This window comes from Prenolepis imparis, unplaced genomic scaffold (assembly GCF_030444845.1).
Source record: "Prenolepis imparis isolate NDT839.2.m4 unplaced genomic scaffold, iyPreImpa1.0 SCAF_11, whole genome shotgun sequence".
Taxonomy (NCBI): domain Eukaryota; kingdom Metazoa; phylum Arthropoda; class Insecta; order Hymenoptera; family Formicidae; genus Prenolepis; species Prenolepis imparis.
The window spans coordinates 12,076,327-12,099,961 of NW_028141169.1; the positions used below are offsets into that span (position 1 = coordinate 12,076,327).

Genomic DNA, 23,635 nt, shown 5'->3' on the forward strand with positions numbered 1-23,635 from the left:
TAAGTCCCCAGGTAGCAAGCGTACATGACGTCATTTTGACGTTTAATGACGTCAGTTTCTTACTTATTATATAGAGCGTTCGCAAAAGTAAGGGATTAAAGCTAAATAAAATTGTTAATAGGGTTTTGATAGCTTATTCTATATTATTTTTTGTATAAAAAATATAAATCCGCATTCATAAACATGTTTAATTCTTTATTTTCGAAAAATACAGAAAAAAAATAATTATCTCTATAACGTTTTGTGAACAAATAGATAAATAATAAACATATATATATAATTCTTTTTAAATTTTTTCTAACTCTACTACATTTTGCAACTTTCTCGCGAGGGGAGGATATAACGGTACCCTTATTATAACAAAAAGATATACCGCTCGGATACCTGGCGACGCCCGAGTTACCGCGCATGCGCGTCGAGTCTGCCCCAATAATTCGCATTATTCGCAATATTCGCGTACGTGAGTGCGAAATAGCGTGGAGATCGGCTGACGTAGGGGGTTAACTTAACTCTTTCGGCTTTCGTCTGACTACGTTCTCAGCTTCTTGTCTGACCGGTAAGTAAGCTCGTTAAATTCGTATCGCATCGTCCTTCCTCGATCCAAGTATCGCGAGGAATACATTACTTATACACGCAACGATTTGACGTACATCGCGCCTTTTCGAGGAGACGCTGTTCGATCTTCGGCGTTTTGATGATAGGAACTCGAGCAGAGGAGACGATTTCACAATCATCGACGGTCTCCTTATTTAAGGCGCCAAACTTAGCGTGATACGTTGTGTAGCAAAGCACAGTACTTGGTTTTAATTTGGCGTACATAACCTCTCAATGTCTCAAATAATTTTACACGCACCCAAAAAAAAAAATAATTTTACATCATTTATTCGTTCATATATTTTATATTTATTTATTTATTCATATATACATTTATTTATTTGCTAAGACTTTAATTTTATATTTATTTATTTATTTATTTATTTACCAAGACTTAATAAGGCTCTCAACAATATGAAGATTATTTAAATTCAACGTGCTTTATTTGTTTAATTATTTATTTATTAATCTCTTTGTTTCTTTTCCAGACTTTTCAACGCTCTGCAGACCATGGGGGACTCGGATGATGAGTACGATAGAAAGAGACGTGATAAGTTCAGAGGAGAAAGGACGGAGTCGTATTCACGAGAGCGTAGAGATGATCGCAGACGTGATGACTGGGTTGATAGGTATATTACATACATATATATTACATTCAGATCAATAAAATTCTTGCTTCCTCGTTTCCTTTTGTCATCGATACATTTATTTTATTTAATCTGCCCAATAACGTTTCCGTTATCTCTTTTTCATAGAGAATGGTCGAGTCGTCCTAGACAACGTCCGGATTACAGGGAGTATCGAGGTGGAGGAGGCGGAGGACGCGATCGTTACAGTCCAGCGAGATCTCAGGACATACAACCACCTTTGAAGAGGATGCGATTCGAGTGGGACGATCGACCAAGATACGGCCACGATTATTATGGTGGTGGCAGCGGCAGTGGAGGTGGTGGTGGTGGTGGTGGTGCTGCTGCTGCTGCTGCTGGTGGTGGTGGTGGTGGTGGTGCTGGTGGTGCTGGTGGCGGAGGTGGAACTTCGTGGAGTCCGGATCACTATCCCCCTCCTCACCATGGCAACCATCACTATGGCAATCACAGCAACAGCGGCAGGTTCGTTTGTTTTGTTATTTTCAAGTGTGTCTCTCCTCTGACCTTTGCTGGATCACAATGAATAGTGAATAATGAGGAGGGCAGGATTTATGAGGATTCCGCCAAAGCGGAGTCGTTTGACTCCAAAATTATTAGCCAAATTGAGGTAGTATTTATATTTTTTATAAGATATCAAAAGTTGTGAAACAAAAATATGCAGTTATTATTTTTTTCTTTATAAATCTCAATTGTTTCTTTTAAATAAAGATAAAATATAAGTGTCATTTAATAATAAAAATGTATTAAGATGTCACATCCTGTACTTATGTTAAAACTAACTGATTGTGCAATGACAGACTGTTTACGATATCTTGTATATTATTGTATCAATTATTAACACTTAAAAATAATATTTAATGGTTATTATTAATTATTTAATTATTTAAATATTGTTTTGTTTTTTTTTTTTTTTCAGTCGAGAAGTAGCTGGAAATTTCAGTAATTCGAATGTTGAGACTCAACCACCTATGATGTCGTTCAAAGCGTTTCTCGGTACTCAAGAAGATACTATTACTGACGAGGAGGCTATTAAACGCTACAACGAGTACAAATTGGAATTCAGGAGACAGCAACTCAATGAATTCTTTGTCGCCCATAAGGACGAGGAATGGTATATATTAATTTTTATACATTCTTCCTTTTCACACTCGCGGGGTTGCATTGTTACGTATTTCATAGAGATAGAGGATTGAACAATTTTATCGCGACATTGGTTTTTTTTCATGGAGGATGAAATGGAATTAATTAATTTCTACAGTGGCTGAAATATTCTTTATCAAACTAAATAATCAACGTCATTGATAATTTTATACAAAAATTAAAAAGTATGAATACACTTAAATAACGCGGCCATTGTAGGAGATCGTGCAGAACTCTGTCACGCATGTGTGTATACATATGTATACAGGGTGTCCCAAAAGTCCTGCAACAGTTAAAGATCTTGAAAACAAAGGCTTTTTGAGAAAAATGTTTCAAATAAAAGTTGTAGGGCTTTAAGTGGCGCATTAAATAATAATATTAGTGTGACTATAAATAGCGTTGTTAAGGCCATGTATAATCCGCTTTAAAATTTTTAAATGGAAACTTCTATTTTTGATTACATATTCATATAGCTTATCTTAATTCGAATTATGAGGCTTGAAAGTATTTTGACATAAAATACAAAATATCTTGCAAAACATTCAATTTTCAGTAATCTTACCTTAATACTTGTATGTACAGAATAATGAGACCAATTAATTGGTGTAAAGAAAAAATATGTTGCAAATTGTATACATTTTCTTAAAAATAACTGCGTTTTCTTTACATCAATTAATTTGTCTAATTATTTTATGCATAAAAATATTAAGATTATTGAAAACTAAATATTTTACAAGATATTTCGTATTTTATGTCAAAATACTGTAAACTTCAATTATAATTCGAATCGCACTGAATAAAAAAAATACTTTATTATAGTGTTTTGAAAAGCTCTCAGATAAGCTACAAGAATGTGCAATCAAACATAGGGGTTTCCATAAAAAAATTTCAAAATAAATTTTACATAGCCTTAATAATTCTATTTATAATCACCAACATTACTATTTAATGCGCCAATTAAAGCCCTACAACTTTTATTCGAAACATTTAATTCAACAAGCCTTTGTTCTCGAGATATTCGACTGTTGCAGGACTTTTGGGACATCCTGTATATCGCATGCCTGACGGAGGTAGATAATTGAAATATATAATTTGATGAATTATACAGACATATTTGATACTGTGCAGCTAATTTCAATATGACCAGCTCTGTCTATCCCTACAGCATATCGCCGCCATCGCCTTATTGGGTCATCTCGCTCGTTTATTTTTTCGTACGATATTTATACATGAATTTCGCGTCTCGCGCATCGCTGAAGAGACACGAGGTGTGAACCTGTTGTTTAGGTTTAGCTAAATCAATTGCGAGCTGGGCGCGCAAAGCCCAAGAAACACGCTCGTGTATAGGCCGCGTTCTAAACCCGCTACTATTATTTATCACGCTCACGTGACACTATACCGTCTTTATCTATTAAAGACTTCTGAATCGACGAAAGAAAAACTGAATGCAAGTAGAAATATGAGCTGCAGGTGAGGCTTCATTCTGTAACCGAACAGTGCATGGTATAATTTTACTCGACCATGCTTCGGATATATTTATTATATGGATTTCGATGAATATCGTGAAAACAATTATAGGATATATTCGCGTATACTAATTGAAATTCTCGTACAACTTTCGTTTTTCGATTTTTTATTTTATTAAAAGGACGACAGCTAACGAGTTTGAATACTAATGTCTCGTTTTCTTTTTTTTCTCTACCTGTCTCTCTCTCTTTCCTCTACGCACTCTATATTGAGAATAATACATTTTTTTTAATAAAAGTTGTACCGTAGGTAGAATGTTTATAATTGATACAAGACTCTCTTGTTTTTTACTTTACGAATATATGCATGCGCATGCAAAATATGAGGAAACAAGAGATATCTCTTTTGCTTTTACTTATGTGGAGCATAAAAAGAAAAGAAACCATCTTGTATACCTCATATCTGCATAAAGTGTATGCATATGCGCAGCAAAGAAAAGGCGCTGATTTTTCATCCGCGTTGCATCTTTTAAATTACAGAACTAGCTGCAATCACTGAATTATACGTACGTGTGTTCCTATTTCAAGACTAGTATAAGATATAGATATAATTACACTGAATTACTTTGTGAGCATTCAACTTATTGTGCCTTTTCTATTGATCGCCAGGTTCAAAATAAAATATCACCCCGAGGAATCGGTGAAAAGAAAGGAGGAGCAAGTGTCAGCGCTTAAGGTAGGTGCAATATATAATAAATAAAATATATAAAACGTCAAAAACCTACCTGACTGAAATTCCATTCTCTCATCGTAGAAACGCGTGGAAGTTTTTCTGGAGTTGCTGAAATCCGGAGAGACAGAAAAAGTGTCCGTCGACGCGGATCAAGCGGATTCGTTGCTGCATCTTTTAGATGCGGTGGTTATTAAACTCGAAGGAGGAACGGAAGAGGATTTACAAGTCTTACACTTCAAGCCACCTAAACCTATGATAGCTAAAGATGTCTTGAAGGAAAAAGAAGACAGTAAGAGTAAAGCTTCTGTGGAAAAGAAATCCGAGACTAGGTATTTATATGATATTAGATATTAAGATGTACACAATAAAAAAATATGAAGAAATCAAATCGATAATATATTCTGAAATTATTTCTGTATTCGCTTTATTTTTCAGCGATGAAAACAAGGTGGACGAACATAGTGAGAAAAGTTCCAAAAATGATCAGAATGCCATGACAGAAACCGAAAGTTCGGAAAAAGATGGAAATGCGTTATCTGACTCTGATAAAATAAAGCAATCCGATGAAGGTAAAGATGCGGAGGAAGAAACTGCTGATGACAATAAGCCTTGTATGTATATTTTAACATTTGACACCCATTTCATTCAAGATTACGACATTACAACATTATTAATCTATCTTATTACAGCTGAAAAATCAGAGAAATCAAGGAAACGGAAACGTACCGAGAGCAATAGCAGTAGTAGTAGTAGCAGTAGCAGCAGTTCTTCTGGTAGCGACAGTAATAAACCAGATACACCAAAAACAGAGACTCGTAAGTACAACTAAATAGACTATTTCTTTGTATAAACTATCATTGCATAACAGTATATATTTGTATTATATTTATTTATATATGTTATATATATTTATATATTTATATATATATATTATATATATATATTTATATATTATATATATTTATATATATATATATATTATATTTATTTTATTCAAATCATACGTAAAATTTTCAGCTGCCAATGAAAAAATGGAGACCAATAACGAAGAAGCAGATGAAGGAGACGTTAAGAAAGAGAATCAAGAAACTAAAACGAAAATAGAAGTTACGAATAATAAAAAATCTACAATTGAGCCGGAAGCGGTGATTGATTTGGCCAGTGAAGACAAGGATAAGGAACCTAGAGCTCTGCATAAAACGAGCAGCATCTTCCTTCGTAATTTAGCGCCTACGATCACCAAAGCGGAAGTTGAAGCGGTCAGTTGAAACGTCATCTGAGTGAATCTTAATTCACCTTATGAAGATTTTATTTCCCGATAATTTATATTTTTTCACTGCAAACTCAGTTCTTTTATATTAACGATATAATTATTATCAGGAAATTTATAATAAATTAAAATATATTTTTTTATATTATTTTATATTATATTTATATATATTATTACTATATTTATATATATTCATTATTAATATATTATATTTTATATGTTATACATTTTTTTATATATTTTATATTAATTATATTTTTTATTTATTGAACAGATGTGTAAGCGATTTCCTGGATTCCTACGCGTGGCTATAGCGGATCCGCAACCAGAGAGACGATGGTTCCGCCGTGGCTGGGTTTCGTTCGAGAGGCAAGTGAATATCAAAGAAATCTGCTGGAGTTTGAACAACATCAGAGTAAGTTTATTCATTCGCTGCTGTTATTATTAAAAGAAGGAATTAAAAGTACATTTAATCCCTTTTTTTGTACAGTTGCGCGATTGTGAACTTGGTGCTATAGTAAACAGGGATCTGTCGCGACGTATTCGATCAGTGAATGGTTTAACATCTCACAAACAGATAGTTCGACACGATATTAAACTCAGTGCCAAGATTGTTCACAATTTGGATAATAGGGTGGGACTATGGAAGGAAGAGAAGAAGGACGAAGGTGCATTGAAGCAAGAAGAAGAGAAGGAAACTAAGAGCACTCATAGTAATAATGAAGTCGAGCAGGCTGTAAGTAAAATTTGTGTATTATGTTTCAATGAAAGTGCTTGTGGACCTAGAAACCTTGGATTACGATTTTCTGCGTCGTTCCAGGCTTTCGGATTGTCATCTAAGAATCCGGTATTGAAAAATATAACAGACTACTTGATAGAAGAAGCTTCAGCCGAAGAGGAGGAGTTGCTAGGTATGTCGGGTGAGCAAGAGGAAGGTCAGCTAGGTGGTGACGGAGATAGTTCTATTGAAAGAGAACCGGTTCTAATCAAGGTAACGATTAAACAAACTCGTATAAAGTGGCTGATGATGGAAAATAACTTATTCGAATTATATTTTATACGAACACGTGTGTCTTTGTTCCTGCAGGTATTGGACAGATTAGTGCTGTACTTACGAGTCGTTCATTCCGTCGACTATTACAATCACTGTGAGTATCCGAACGAGGACGAGATGCCGAACAGATGTGGAATAATGCACGTGAGGGGTTCGCCGCCTACCGCCAAAATTTCCAGCGCTGAATTGTCGGAGTACTGTCGTAATTTCGAGAGCAAGATGTCTGCTTTTCTGCAACCGGTCGCCACTTTATCCATCGAAGAATTCGACAAGCTAGGCACGAAAAATGCCGAGGCGTATCCTTTTCTTTCTTGACGAAAGTACAAATGAACCTAAAATTAATTCATCACGCGAAATATTTCCTTAATACTTGAACAGTGAGGTGGAAAAATTCGTTCAAGCCAACACCCAGGAACTGTCAAAGGACAAGTGGTTGTGTCCCCTCAGCGGAAAGAAATTCAAGGGACCTGATTTTATCCGCAAGCATATCTTCAACAAACATTCCGAGAAGGTCGCCGAAGTGAAAGCGGAGGCTGAATACTTCAACAACTATTTGAAGGACCCGAAGAGGTCTCAGCTACCCGAACATCCCGGCAACAAGACTCCGTTGAGAGACGGACCACGCGAGAATTTTTCGCCTTATGGTTGCAGCTCGTAAGTGTACAAAAATCACCGGCAGTTGAGAATAATTAATGAGCAGATATATCTGTATAACTATATAAAGAAGATGTTATTCTATGTAAATACATTAAATATACGTTTCTGGGAATTCTACTAAAAATCTGGGAATGAATAGATATTCAATTCAATCAGATTTGCGAACATCCGTTCCAGATTCGGAAGCTACGGGGGTGGATATGGCGGTAGCAGAGGCAGTTATGGTTCCGGTTACGGTGGCGGATTCGGCGGTGGTTTCGGCACTCCGCGGTCCAATCGCGGCGGATTCAATCGAGGACGGTAAGATAATTCTTTCTTCATTTCTTTCTCGATGCATCAGGGGAAAGTTTTAATAAATAATATATATATTGTATATATAATAATGTATATATATATATATATATATATTATATATTAATTATATTTATATATTATATAGTATATTATTATTATTATTATTATATATTATATAATAATAATAATATATAATATAATTATATATAAATAATATATATGTCATACGTTCTATAGATAGATAAAAATTATTAAAGAGAATTTACAGAGCGTTAGCTTTCTTTGACACGTTGATTGAAAAGATGCATTTATATTCCACCACAAGTACATTCTCGGGGTCCGATCCGGGTTAATAGAGTGAACGTAGTCCTGCAATGTTTTACAGGGTCGCTCCGGATTCTGCGTCAAGAGCTGTTATTAGTTATAATGACTTGGACCAGTTAGATATGGATATGTTTTAAGTTTTCTACGCGAATGTCGAAATTTGCCACAGAACAAAGCGATCATAAAAGCGCTAACGTTTTATACAAATTGTTTCTATGCCAACATATACACATACATATGTGTGTGATGACACTTCATTAATAATGAAAGAGAAAACTTATAATAAAAGTAATATCAATTGCGTTACAAAATCAGCACAATCTTTTACTCAAGTTGTTTACAATACAATTCAAATTCTTTACTATGCATTGAGATCTAATATCGTGTTCTTAAAAACGAACAAAAAGAAAAGCTAAATAAATCTGTATATATAAATCTTTATTTTTTTATTTTTTTTTTATTTTGGAATCAGTATATGAATTTTCTTACAATGATATCTAAAATGAGTCTGAAGATCCGCTGATATTGTAAATTTATGACAAATAAACCTATTTGTATTTTATTGTAATATATTTGTTATTTTATTTTATCCCACTTCCGCTTGAATCCTATGTCCGATTGGTCATGCGAAATTGATATATTGATCCAATCATATATGTGGCACGAAAAATATATAATTATTATTCTTAATAATACATTACATTAAATATTACTTTTGAAAGTTTTATCGAGAATTAAACAATTATTCTCATATATATGGAAATTGTATTTTCATTTCAATATAGATATGTACATATAAAAATCAAAAAACATATGCAAAGTAACATAAAAATATATATATAATAAAAATTTAAAACTAATATAAATATTAAAAATTCTAATATACTGTGATATATTAATGTTTTTTTAAAATTTTCTAATAATTATTTAATATTGCAGTGGCGGTGGTAGTGACTTTCGGCCGGTCATACATTATCGAGACCTCGATGCGCCCCGAGAACCGGATGAATTCCTATAAGATGATCAAATGATGTCCAGAAGAAGTACTGATCGAATACGAAGATATATATGTTGACGTTGCTTAAAATCATTTAGAATTTTATCTCTTCTATAAACATCCACACATACAAGTGTGCGTTTCGCACGTTATTTGCGTATATATTTATTACACAATTGCTAAAACCAATTTTTAGTTAAAAGAAATTAAACAAATCATTTAATTAAAGTGTTTAACAAAATGTGTATGAATATTTTAAGAAAAGATATATTATAGATGTGAAGAACATTGTTTTTCCATATAAAAATAGATTTGAATAAAAAGAAAGAAATCAAATTCAATTTAGAAATAATATAATATAGAAACTTGTATTATGTATTTTACATATCACTTGAATTTCACAGTACTTTTCAATTAAAAGAATATGGATATTTCTACTTAAGCAGTAAAATGTGCACTAATAGAACAGATAAAATCACTTATTCTGCACAATCTTTCTTTTTTTTGTTTTACGAGCAAAAGTACGAAAATGATTCATATAATCTTAATATTTACGATATATGTGAACAGAATGTAGAATTATATAATAGTGACATAATAAAAAAGGATCCTGACAAGTCCTTGTATTATTTTTTTATGATTGTAAAGAGGAAGAAGAATAAGAAGAAAAGGATGGGACATTTTCTATATATATATCGTTATATTTTTGTCTATATAACACACTATATACACATTACATACATTTATCTTTGTATAAAATACTGCATTTAATTTTCTCCGATTGGGGCAAAGTCTTGTGTTGTTCCACGTGCGAATACACTAAGTGAACCGAGCCTTACAGTGTCTCTCATCCGTGCCGTCTCCGCAGTCGTCAATTCCGTTACATTTCATTCCCTTCGTAATACATCTGCCGTTTCTGTAAAACATAATTATTATATATATAAATACAGAACACAATATTATCGATACACACAATTGTGATTAAAAATTTCAAGTTCTTTTCTATTCTTCCGTAATTAATTTTGCTTATTTATTATTATAAATATTAACTTTTAATATTTTATTGATTTATACTACTTTTATTGACCTATACTACTTACATTTATTACATTATTTTATGTCACCGTTTGACATTTAACTTTTTAATTTATGTACACATTTATATATATATACATTTATGTACATATTTATATATATATATATATACATACATTTATGTACACATTTATATATATATACATTTATGTACACATTTATATTTTTATTGCATTTGTATTTAGATTATTTTAAGTATATCAATCATATTATTTCCAAGATTATCTTGTTAAAAACTTTATAATTATATATAGAATGTTCTATAACTTAATTGCGCAAACTTTTACTTTTTCGAAAAAAAATAATATAATTATTCTTTACATTATTTTTTAATTATTATTCTTATTTTTATCTGTTTAAATAATGCATAAAATATATAAAATAATAATAATGTAAAAATATATAACAAATAATATAAAGTAATAATGTAAAAAAATATATATATATGTATAACTATAGAACAGACTGCACTATCTCTGCAGTAATATGTGTCATTTATGTCCAAAAAATCGTCTGAGTTAATAGGGGAATATAATTTGCAAAGAGGTAGTGTCGATAGTGCAGCAATAAATATATTCGAAAAATCATCCGCGTTAATAGGAGAATATAATTTGCAAAGAGGTAGTGTCGATAGTGCGGCAATAAATGTCTTTTAATATATCCGAAAAATCGTCTGAGTTAATAGGAATACATGTTATGCAAAGAGGTTGTTCGAAGTAACGTCGGTAATGAAGGTTGGTAAATTATCGACGTTATTATCAATAAATTAGCAACTTTTATTACCGACGTTACTTCGATCTACCTCTTTGCATAATATGTATTCCTATTAACTCAGACGATTTTTCGGACCTGAAAAGACACATATTGCTACACTATACCTCTTCGCAAAATATGTTCCCCTATTAACTCAGACGATTTTTCGAGCGCAATAAGACATATATTATTGCTCGTTAAATCTCTTCGCAAAATATAATCTATTAATTTAGATGAATTATCGAAGATATTAAAAGACTCGTATTATTGCACGTTAATTGCATTAATAATTATCTGTAAATTAATAACAAAAATATATGAAAACTGATTTTTCTCGCAGATTCTGCCACTGAATAAGCGCAAGAAAGAGTCCTGATGTCTTTTAATATATTTTAAATAATATGTTATAATACTTTAAACTTGATTAATATTTTTGAAAGTTATCAGCTGATTTCTATCAAAAAATATTAATCGAGAATAAGATATTATAACATATTATTTACAACATATTACTATTTTAATTTTTTATCATATTATTTAAAAATTTAATTAATAAATTAACGCTTTAATCAGCTGATTTCTATGAAAAACTATTAATCGAGTTTAAACAAATTTTATATTATTTAAAAAAATATTTTTTTTAACATGAAACCGAAGAATGGCGCGTGCTTGTGTTGTTCTAGTAAACTAAAATTATATATTAAAATTACACATATATATATATTATATATATATTATATTTATATATTATATATAAATTATATAAATATATATATTATATATTTTTATATTAATAATTTTTAAATTATATATATTATATATATAAATATATATAAATTAAATAAATATATATATTAAATTTATGAATTTTAAATTAAAATTAAAATGAATTAAAATTTGAATTAAAATATTCAATATTAATTATATTATTATCACTATTTGATTTATTTCAGTGTGCTGAAAGAATAGAAAAGAATACGATGAAAGACATTTAAACGACACGACTCGGAAGATTCAATTTAGTGAAAATGTATCCCTATCGTGTACATTTTTTTTCTCAATTATTTCTTATTACAGAGATATGTTAATGGCTTACTGGCATGTAAATTCGTGTTTATTGCATCGACCTTGGCACCCGTGAGGCTCGTCCGATCCATCGCTACAATCCGATAGTCCGTCGCAAAAGCGAGCTTTTAATATGCATTCTCCATTATTGCAAGTAAATTCGTTGTCCAAGGGGCAAGCTGAAATGATAACCATTTTGATAAACTTTAAGCCGATATTTTTTTAAATGATGTGCCTCCGAATATATTCGATAACTGAGACAAGTTTCCGATTGTATAATTTTCTTTTTTATATATTGTGTGTATATGCGTATATATATTATATGATATATATTATACAATATATAAAATATATATACAAATATATGAAATTTATACATATATTACATATTTAAGTAATAAATTTTAATAATTATTATATAAATAAATGTATTTATTTTTTTATTTATTTATATATTTATTTTGTATTTTCAAAATCATTCTTTCACAGAATCTCTCAACTGCGTTTGTCGAAAATCAATAGTTAAAATTGAATTTTTCTCTTACATTTATACAGAATAATATAACACAGATCCAATCAGTCACTTTTTATCTATGAATATAATAATTTCGTATCCGGGATTTCGAGTGCCAGATTTATACATTATCTCACATAAGCGAACAAATTATGCAACATTTTTGTAATAAATTTATCAGCAATGCGATAAGATGTGCAGACATGCAGAGACTTTTGTGCAAAATAGAAATATTTTTTTTACTTTTTTCATGCATCTCAAATATACAGATACAAATGTACTCACACCAACCGAGATTACGACCTAATGGAAGGAAAAGAAAAGAAAAGATATAAGAAAAGGATCTTTATGTGTCGGTCAAGCGATCCAAAAAAGCAAGACTACATATAATAATTCATTCCCAATTCTGCTTCAAGTTTTGCACAAAGTGTCCTACAAGTATCTTTATTTCTCGTCACGTATCTTATATAACAAAATTTAGATATCGCGGAAAATATATGTATTTATATATATTTTATCGTGAAAAATATATATGTATGCTTACAGAAAAAAATTGTCAAGAGAAAAAGATTAATGGCCACTTCTTCACAATGATTTTTTGTTATTATTTTTTATATATATCGCAACAGAATTTCTATAAATTAATACACATGATCAAAGAAATGCTCGAATAATTCGGCAGAACTTTTTTTTTCGATTACAATTTACTCTTCTGTCAATAAACGATATTTGAAAAAAGGTGAAAAATTATGCATTGAGAGAAGGGTACATAAAGATACCATATAGAGACACGTTCTACGAAAAATCTCGATACCACCCCTATTTGTACAACGTAACATTTTTCACGTTTCGTCAAACATTTCAACATCACACCGTGTCGTTATCGCGAAAAGAGAAGAAAAGAATGAAAAAACACTCACCTAACGTGCAATTAATCTCGTCGGTTGCGTCCCAGCAATCTATCTTTCCGTCGCATCTCCTCTCCAACGGAAGGCAGGAGGTCTCGTTACCGCATTGAAAATGCGTCTCCAGATTGCAAACTGAAAAAAAAAACGTGCATTATCACCTGATAGTATCGCTTTTGTACTTCTCGTGTACTTTGCCTCTCGAAAACGCCTACATTAAATACGTTTACTTCGTTATTAATTAATTCGAGCGAGAAATTACGCGTGAATTGTTCGCTTACATGTTTTCGTAAATACTATTTATTAATAATTATTTATTACAAAATAATTGTAGCGTAATTTATTACACAAAAAAGAAAAAAAATAATTGTATATATCATTGATTATATATTAAAAATATGCTATATAAAATTTTATATAAAAAATAAAATAAATAAACATATAAAAAAACAAATACAATAATTTGTAATTTATTACAAGAAAAACAAAATGCTGAATTTATCTCACGCGAAATCTCTCGTGGAGAATAAAAATTTCAATAACGATAAAAATTAATAACAGAAACTCGATATTATAATATGACGATATTTCCTCTTTTTTTGTTGAACTTGTTTCTATCCTAGTCTATAATAATGTTTGTACAAAAAAATAATTTTTTTTTTTATGAAAGTAATTCTTGCATGCTTGTTTTATACATCTGCAAATATAAAATGAATCAATAGGCCACACGATAGGATCATTTTTTGGAAGGAGTATAATTTTGATATAATTGATTATTTAATTTATGTTTGATTTACGTAATTTAACTTGATCATTAAACTCGACACTGGCACCATTTTTTAAGCTTTCCCATTTTGATCGGAATCGGATCGTTATTGCGATTATACTTTCATGCGGAATATATGTGACCGCGAAGCAATATCAAAAAAACTAGTAAACCGAAGCCTCGTAAATAATGGCAAAGTAGAAAAGCCGATAACAAAAAGTTATAGGTCACACCGAACTGGGGCAATGCGGTATGTTTTAACGAGAGACAAAGTCGCACGCAGATAATAGCTTATGATGACGCTTCACGATATTTTAAGATCGAGGAGTGAATAAGTCTCACCTGATTATGATTATTTTATCATTTTATATATATATATATATATATATATATATATATGTATAAAGTGATACATTTATACTATTACTGGTATATAATTATTATATATTAATTACACACATATTACATACATATATGCAAATAATGATCAGAATATTATCAAGAGGATCTCAAACTTTGACCATCTCCATTGAAGAAAAATCCAATATTTGTTTTAGGGTATTTCGTTTTTTTTTTTTTTACTAAAAATGTAAAATTAATTAAAATTAATTATTTTTAAAAAATCAGTAATTGAAAAAAAATATTTAAAAAAAATCAAAACTCATTTATAATACAATATTGTGAAATTTAGACAAGTTTATTCCAAATCTGGAAAAAGATAAATGTAATTTGGATTTAATTATTTATACTTACCACAATCGTACTCGTCCGAATGATCATAGCAGTTCATATGACCATCGCAACGTTTCTTTAAGGGGATGCACAATGTGTTGGAACAAGTCCATTCATCGTCCAGGCAATAGTGTTCGACCTCCACACATCTTTAACAAACAATAATCCATGATATTACAAGAATAACGAATAATGAATTACTTATAAATTTTTAAAATTCTCATTCATGTATGAAAATGATCGACAATCACGCAGGTAAGATTAAGTTTTGATAATAATAATCTGATAAAAATAATAATTTATCAGAATTTCCGCAAATATCGACAGAATAAATGAAATATTACCTATAATTACGAGTTTATATCGCGACGAATCTACCTGTTATTTATTTATATTATTAACCTTCTAATATAATTGTTATATATTTTGCAAGATACTTTTTTTCATAATTTTACTACTAGTTCATGGAGCTAAAACTGAAAAATCCGCTATTTAAAAATCCATTAACAAAAGAGAAGCTCGCAAACTCGAAAATTCTGATTTTATGAAACTTTACACATATAGTTTCTACATATTTGTAAAGGATGATAAACAGATAAATTTAGAAATTTTAGTTGCGGTCCAAAATGATTTTAAGGGATAAAGTCACCCTTCATATGTAGAGCGGCTTTTTGCTCTTCTCGATATATTTTGAAAAGCATTTGAGATATCAAAAAATATTTTACACAAAAGTTTTATGGTAAAAATGTCTCTATTTAACCACATTAATAAAATTTTGGAAAAAATATTTTTTTTAATTAAAAAATATATATTTTTTAAGTTATTTAAAAAAGATTTAAAAATCTTTTTTCAAGTTTATTAAGTTTATAATTAATGAATATTAATTAATATATTAAATTGATTGATTAATATTAATTAATATTAAAAAATATTTTTTTAAGTTTATTAAGTTATTTTAAAATATTATATAAATATGATTAAATAAAAGTGTATTGTGAAACTTTTGTGTAAAACATTTTTTGATATCCCGAACACTTATCAAGATACATCGAAAAATGCAAAAAGAGGGATAGCTTACGAACAAAATCCCGGAATCTGTCAAAGATAAGCATCTCGACGTACCTGAAGGCGTCTACGTCGAGGCGATGGCACTTCTGCTTATTGATGACGCAGAGACCGGCGCATCCGGTGGGATCCTCGCGATCCCGGGGGCTTCTACATATCGGCACCTCCTCGTCGACGAGGGCGACGCAGACCTCCTCGTTCTTGAGGCAATCGTCGCAATATCTCGTTGCATTAGCGCTCGAACTCGTAGTGGCGGAAACTTCCGTTTCCGCTTCCGTCGACGACGACGACGATGACGACGACGATGAAACGTTCTCCGGAAATGACGCGTCGCCGTTCAAAAAGGCGGCCATGCTGAACGCGTCGACGCTCATCGTTGTCCTGGTCGTCGATTCGATCAGATCGGGCTCGTCGTTCGGAATCCCGGATGTGATCGGCTCGCCGGATGTTGCGTTCTGCTCCGTCAACTTGCCCGACGATTTCAGGTACTGCTGAATGATCTGGAGTTTTTCCGGCTCTGCAAAAGAGAGGAGATGTCAGAGAACAGGTGACAGATCAGTCGCGATTGAAGAAAAAAAACTCGTTCTTCCTCTCGTTATTCCCCTGTGAAAACGGAAGTGTAGACTATCATATATATATATATATATATATATATATTGCTTTAACGAGGCTCGACAGATTCGTGTCTGCCTTTAATTATCGCGACTGTTCAAAAATAAGAAACTACTAAGTATATTTAATTTGACAAAAGAAATCATCAACAGAAATTGATTAATTTCTAATCGACAACAAATTGCAATAATAAAAATTGGCCAAACACTTTTTGTTTGATAAAAAAAAAACGCTTTTGTTTGATAAAAGATCATCTTGACTTTTCAATGGAATCATCGTGTTTTTTTTTCTTAATAGTAATGTATAGAGGACAGCAAAAAAATGAATTCACAATATATCATTTTAAATTTTACATTACAACTCAATAAACTATTTTAAATTTCGTAACTTCGAGAAAGTTTACTAGAAACGTATAAATAATAAAATAGACTCGACAACTTGATTTTATTGTCTATAATAGTTTAGCTATTAATCTGATAATTAGAACGATCAAATCGATCAAAATGATCAAAATCATCAAAACGATTAAAGCGATTAAAAAATGATCAAAATGATAAACATGTCAATACAATAAAAATAATAAAATTAGTCAAAAGTAATCAAAATGATCAAAACGATTAAAGCAATTAAAATCATCAAAGTGATGAAAATAATCAAAACGATCAAAACAATCAAAATGATCAGATGGATTAAAATGATTAAAATGATTAAAGCGATCAAAATAATCAAAGTAATCAAAATAATAAAACATGATAAAAATAATTAATACAATTAAAATAGAAAAAGTAGTTAAAGTGTTCACAGTAATCAAAATAATAAAAGAAAATATTTGATATACATATATATAAAATATATACTATATATATGTATAATATATTTATATATATATTTATATATATATTTATATATATTATATATAATATATTTATAACATATATAAATTTCTTATATACCTATATATATATTTTTTTATTTTTTAAATTTATTGTGACAGAAAGAATAGATTTCTTAATCGAATTTTCGTTAAAGAAAAAGTTTTGAAATATAATATTATCATATTATACAAAAACTAGCTCTTAACTACGCTTCATATTATTATCAAGCAAAGTTAGCACAAACTTTCTCACTAGAAAATAATTTAAGCAGTATAGAAACAAATTTCGCGTTCTCCAATACTTTCTTTTCGTTTTCTAGTTTTTAACTTTGTTTATATATATATATATATATATATATATATATATATATATATTATGCGGAAAATATAGATAAAAAAATTCCTGATGTCTTTATCTCAAAGTTCGCGCGAATAGATTTTTTCAATTTTTGTTTCTTTCGCTTTTACGTTCCTAATTTCGAAGGCTGAAGAAGACGATTCAAAGAGTGAATTTCTCGCGAATTCGCAGGATTCCTCAGCGTTTGTGCGGTCGTTGGCTTTTGTCGCTTTTCATCGCTTCAACTCGACTCGATCGACCAAGGAAACGTTGTATTGACCCCGCGGTTAAATTCATCTCATCAGTTGGACGAGCAATTGCTACGCTTCGTCGAATTAAACCTCAGCCTGGGATGCAGATACTTTTAATTGTCCGAAATGATAAGGCGACGATGCATAGCGAACGAAGCATCGTTTATTCCCGACTCATACAGGGTGGAACATGAAAATTAAATTAATATAAAAATATATGTAGGTCTAAAGTAATTTATGTGTGTATAAATATATTATACATATATACATATATAATATTTTATATATATATTTTTTAAATTCTTATTTGATTATTTCGAATATTATTTTGACAAATTTCATTATTATATCCTTTTCTCTTTCTTTAAAAAAATGTTTCGCACAAAAGTTGTTTAATTTTAAAAAAGACACAAGATAGTGATATCAATTTGTTTACAAATGACGTCAATTTCTAGAAATTTATTAATTATCACATTTTAAAATGGAAACCGACTTTTTTTTAAACAAAAGTAGGTGTCATCTTTTGTTTTCTTGATTTTTTTCATGAGTTAGATAATTTTTTAATTTTGGAATATTAGTGTTCTGCAAACAGAGTTGAGAATGTAAAAAAAATGATTAATGAATTTCTTGAAAGTCTCGCTATTTATAAATAAATTAATATCTCTGTCTATTTTAAAGTCAAACAAATCCAACCATATGTCTTAGTTAAAGGTTTTCTTGATTTTTCCATGAGTTACACAATTTTTTTAATTTTGCAATATTTAGTGTTCTGCAAACAGAGTTGAGAATGTAAAAAAAAAAAAGATTAATGAATTTAAAAAGTCATGCCATCTATAAATAAATTAATATTTCTGTCTTGCGTCTATTTTAAAGTCAAACAACTTTTGTGCAAAAATTTGAAAAAAATTCTTTTTAAAGGTGTAGGAATAAAGATATTTAGGGTTTAGGACATTAAAATTGCCCACCCTGTATATATAGGGCGTTCTAGCACGCAATCCCTGATAGAGCAAGAAAAATTTATGGAAGTCGTAAATTTGATCAAGAGTAAAGGAAAGTACTGCCATTCGATATTGCAATGCAGGGAAGAAAAATAGGGAAAGGGAAAAATTGCGAGAAAAGTTGGAAAATTACGAGGAGATAATAGTTTCGAATCAAACTTTTATACTGTCAGAAAAAAACAGTCAGTCTTCATCTCTACAAAAGTTTACGATGGAAATATCGATGCAAATCTTTGAGATATACTTTAGCAACATGATTTACACGATAGACGAGTCAATTTGTAGTCTAATTGTAAGCATAAGCGCGAGAGATGAATTACGTTTCTATAATAAATCAATTTTGATAAAACCCTTGATTTGATTGATAAACCATTTTGATCAACCGATTAACTTCGCGAGCTGTGTAATATTTCACTCTGACAAACAAATGCGTACCTAGTAGCCGCGGTGAACTCATTTCTCTCTTCGTCAAATATTCATCCAGCTGCTTCTGCGCTGTTATTTTTTTTTTATTCGCTTTATTTTATACTTTATTATTTTTCCAAAAAGGATAATTTCAATATATATTTTCTATTTTTCCTTCTAATATTTTTGAATAAATTAATAAAGAAGTGAAAGATAAAAAAGAATAAGCTCTTGTCGCGAGAAGATATTAGTAAGAGTCTCCTCATATTTTTATTTTAAATAAGTCTTCATTTAAAAACAATCCTTATTTATTAAATAAATTATTTAATAATAAGAAGAGAAATGCGTCACATTAAGAATATCATATAATCATATAATCGTAAGATCTTAATTATACATGTATAATAAGAATATAATTTATAGCTCAGAAAATAAAGTAAGAAATAGCAGACACATTTTTTTATATTTAATCGTACAAACATTATTAAAAAACTTGCGAAAAGTCTTAAAGAATTATAACACTGAGAAAAAAAATAAAAAATTGAAAAGGCTCTGCTGTATAAAAATACAAAATTAGGTATGAAAAGAACTTATAAGAGCTAGAACACAGATATTAAGCGCAACAGAATCGTTTTTAAATTTCTCTCTAATTATTATTTCGTGGTTCAAATTAATTAAATATATTAATAATAATCAAAATAATTAAAGAGGAATTTAAAAACAATTTTGCCTCTTATATTAGCCCTTTTCATACCTGATTGAGGAAAAATTAAGGACATCTCTGTCAAGAGGACGGTTTAAATAAGAGTCAGTGTTGTGCTTAGATGATTTTAAAATTAGTTAAATAAAGATGAGATAAAAATATGTAAATTCATCTTAGATAAGATGAAGATCATTTTGTTTTAAATATATCTAGATTAAAGATAAAATTATATGGCGATTCATCTAGATAACTTCCAGATAATATTATGTCTAAAATCACTCATATAAACAGTTAAAAAATGTAAATAAATAAAAATGTAATGTAAAATAAAAAAATGTAAATCATAAAAGAGATATAAAAATATATTCATACTTTTATTTATATAAGTTTTTATAATTTACTGCTCAAGTTCTACTACTTAAATACTTTCATGTGCTATGAAACTCTAAACCAAATTATCTGAATATTATTTCAGTATAATTTAGTAAAGATAACACTTTCTTTTAAGATGCAGATATAGATAATACATATTTTTATTATCTATATATAAAGATATAAGATGACGCCAAAATTTCTCATCTAGATGATCGTCTATATACAATTTTATTTAGATAACCGCAAACACTGATAAGGGTTTACTCACCGAAGACGATGTACAACGCGATTCCGGCGACTCCCAGCAGGATCAGCAGGATGATGAGCAGGGGTACGAGGGGGTTGGTGCATACGGACGCCTTCAGGGGACGAGCCAGGTGTAGCGTCCAGCCACGGCGATGATGCTTGTCGAGACGCGCCGGATGCGGTGGCGGCTCGTTTCTGACACTTCGACGTAGATTAACGCGATTCTGCGAGGTCGGTGTGTGCGTCCGCGCCGGCAGGGAATAGGCCCTCTGAAAAGAACGAAAACGTAAACGTAAACGACCGGTGCTAAAACGCGAATGCGAATTTACGAGCGGAACGTAAATCTTAGAAATGATCTCGTGAAAAAAGGGTAGGTAGGAAGAGAATAAAAGGGAAAATATAAGAGGGAGAAAAGAGTCTTCCTTGTGAGAAACACGAGAGAAATTGATTCGAAAATGTAATAAAACAAATATAATTAGAGTATTAGAATATAATTAGAATTATTAATAGAGAATTAGAATATAATTAGAGTATTAAAATTGCATTTTACAATTAAATGTAACATTTCCAAAGATCTTTTTTTATCAATAATCAGTTAGTGTATCTATAAATTGAATTTTATACATATATAAAATTTAATTATAGTTTTATTTTTCTTCCTGCTCTCTCTTTATTTATAATATATATATATTTTTTTTCAATAATTCTTTATCTCATAACAATTCTTATTTAATAAATAAATATATAATATAATATAAATTTATTTAATATATATTTAATAAATAAATATAATAAGAAGAATATCATTAAGAATATGATGATATAATCATTATTAAATAAGATCATAAGATATAATCATTATTAAATAAGATCATAAGATATAATCATTATTAAATAAGATATATAAATAAAAGGAGAGAAAGATATACAGAATTTCGCGATCAAAATAAATAAATACATTACTAGATTATATTACAGAAAAATTAAAGAAGAGTTACTTTCACAACATCGCCTTCGTCTACTCAGTTTTTCATATTCGCCAAAGCATAACGCATGATCCAGAAATAATAGTTGATGACCAGTGACTATATTGTACAATTTTGAGAAATGCCAACTCTGCATACAGTACATTTTCGTAATTTTTGCAGTCTGCCTCTCTCGACGATGTCGAGGCTCGACGACGACGAAGTTTACGCCGGGCTATAGATAGACGTTTTCCACTTCCGTTCCGTTTTGTTTCTTTACGTCGCGCCAGACGGCGGCTGTTTCTTCCTCTTCTTCTTCTCACGAATCTTGAGGTGGCTGTCAGCTCCGATCAGGGTTGATTTCGAACTCGTAGATGAAGTCAGAACGCGCATTTTATCCCCCATATAATTTCTCTCATCGTTGTTTCGTGTACTTATTTATTTATCGTCCACTTTAATCACCTGTTCATATTAGCCATATTTAATTTCTTTGCTTGGAATTTTTAATATAACACAAATATATTTCCCCGGATATATTTATTAATCTGATCAAATATCTCGCGACAACCAGATCTTTTTATATTTCCTTCATTAAGGCCTTTATTATTTTTTATTAAAATATTTTAAAATATTTTAATAAACACTACAATTTAATAATACAAAATATTTGTTATAAAAAAATATTTTTATAAAATAAATATTTTAATTAAAATATCTTTGTAAAAATATTTTGTCTAATAAATCTTTCACATTTGTTAATAAATTAAATAATATGAGAATAATTCTATATCTTTATAAATTCAGATAAATAATAAATATGATATAAAATACGTGGAAAATGCGCGTTAAATATATGATAAAATATTTTTATAATTCCATTTTAATTTTCATATATAATCCAATTTCAACTTATATTTTTCAACTTATATTTTATTTATAATGTAATTTAACACTGCTCGGTCACGATTTCTCGTAGTTTCGCTGAAGCATTAGGGCGGAAGTTCTCGAGAAAACTATCTAGGAAGCATAACACAAACTAAAAGACGCTTAAAATAAAGTCACACCTGCGAATCTAATCTTAGAGAGCGGCTTTCGACTAATCCTGGTATTTATTTTTTATAGTTGAAAGAAAAGAGCTTGATCTTCTTCAAACGTGAAGCAAGTTTAAAGTTCTAAGAAATATATATTCACTAAAATACAAACAAAAAAAAAAAAAAAATAAAGCTCCAGTATAATATTTTTTACAAACAAACAATAAAATAATTCGAGATGCAAGACGCGAAATAAAATATGCAAATATTGCGCGCATAATTAAATATTAATAAATTTATTACTTTATTTATAATGAGAAATATTTCTACATGGAAAAATATCGCCATATCGTGAAAAAAGGAAGCATTATCAAAATAATCTGATAACCGCGTAAAATAACTCTATTCTATATATATAAACATGATTATTTTCGCACACGATTGCACATGAAGAGAAATAAAAGGCGAACAAGGAGATCAAAGAGATTAATTACCACGGAATTCGACGATAAAGCGGGCTTTACCTTCATTTAGGGCTGTTCAACTCTCTCAATCGCCGTTGATTAAAAACAATCACGTTTAATGGCACGCGATGAAGAGAGAGGGTTTAACGATACCCCGATACACTCCACGGAATGTCAAAGATGCCAATCGACTCGCTTCTGTCACGAAGCTTTAAAAGCCCGGCGGGGGAGGGAAGAATCGCTCTTTCTATCTCTCTCTCTCTCCCATTTTTTTTCGCTCGCTCATGCGTACACTTGGCACGC

The 23,635-nt window shown here is 30.2% G+C and overlaps 2 protein-coding genes across 7 annotated transcripts in view; one reads left to right on the forward strand and one right to left on the reverse strand.

Annotated features, from left to right (window-relative positions):
- Positions 1 to 419: 419 nt before the first annotated feature.
- Ars2 (arsenic resistance protein 2) lies at positions 420 to 9,793 on the forward strand. Of its 4 annotated transcripts, none has more exons than XM_083049240.1 (16): positions 420 to 556; positions 1,083 to 1,223; positions 1,350 to 1,703; positions 2,158 to 2,352; positions 4,517 to 4,583; positions 4,662 to 4,909; positions 5,016 to 5,191; positions 5,270 to 5,395; positions 5,598 to 5,839; positions 6,125 to 6,265; positions 6,341 to 6,586; positions 6,671 to 6,841; positions 6,938 to 7,200; positions 7,283 to 7,558; positions 7,718 to 7,861; positions 9,119 to 9,793. In XM_083049240.1, exons 2-16 carry the CDS (start codon positions 1,105 to 1,107, stop codon positions 9,195 to 9,197), a joined length of 2,847 nt encoding a protein of 948 aa, XP_082905366.1. In that variant the 5' UTR covers positions 420 to 556; positions 1,083 to 1,104; the 3' UTR covers positions 9,198 to 9,793. The 4 variants fall into 4 exon arrangements, with proteins under 4 accessions (XP_082905366.1, XP_082905369.1, XP_082905367.1 ...); XM_083049243.1 differs by having other exon boundaries at positions 7,739 to 7,861; XM_083049241.1 differs by lacking the exon at positions 9,119 to 9,793 and adding an exon at positions 8,241 to 8,609.
- An 85-nt stretch (positions 9,794 to 9,878) lies between these two features.
- Positions 9,879 to 23,635, reverse strand: part of LOC145942478 (uncharacterized) — a 43,351-nt gene continuing 29,594 nt past the window's right edge. For 2 of the 3 annotated variants that reach the window (XM_083049245.1, XM_083049246.1), the window contains exons 4-10: positions 20,895 to 21,141; positions 16,129 to 16,588; positions 15,028 to 15,155; positions 13,524 to 13,643; positions 12,889 to 12,906; positions 12,121 to 12,268; positions 9,879 to 10,092 (exon numbers count right to left, since the gene is read on the reverse strand). In XM_083049245.1, coding sequence (XP_082905371.1) covers positions 9,996 to 10,092; positions 12,121 to 12,268; positions 12,889 to 12,906; positions 13,524 to 13,643; positions 15,028 to 15,155; positions 16,129 to 16,588; positions 20,895 to 21,141 — 1,218 coding nt within the window. In that variant the 3' untranslated portion in view covers positions 9,879 to 9,995. The remainder of the gene's footprint in view (positions 10,093 to 12,120; positions 12,269 to 12,888; positions 12,907 to 13,523; positions 13,644 to 15,027; positions 15,156 to 16,128; positions 16,589 to 20,894; positions 21,142 to 23,635) is intronic. The other variant, XM_083049247.1, reaches the window with a different exon arrangement.

What these genes read in the sequence shown, in the direction of transcription:
- Ars2 (XM_083049240.1), top strand. Translation starts at nt 1,105, where the DNA reads ATGGGGGACTCGGATGATGAGTACGATAGAAAGAGACGTGATAAGTTC. An exon ending in CGTGATGACTGGGTTGATAG is followed by an intron (nt 1,224 to 1,349) that starts GTATATTACATA and finishes TCTTTTTCATAG; the next exon opens with AGAATGGTCGAGTCGTCCTA. An exon ending in AATCACAGCAACAGCGGCAG is followed by an intron (nt 1,704 to 2,157) that starts GTTCGTTTGTTT and finishes TTTTTTTTTCAG; the next exon opens with TCGAGAAGTAGCTGGAAATT.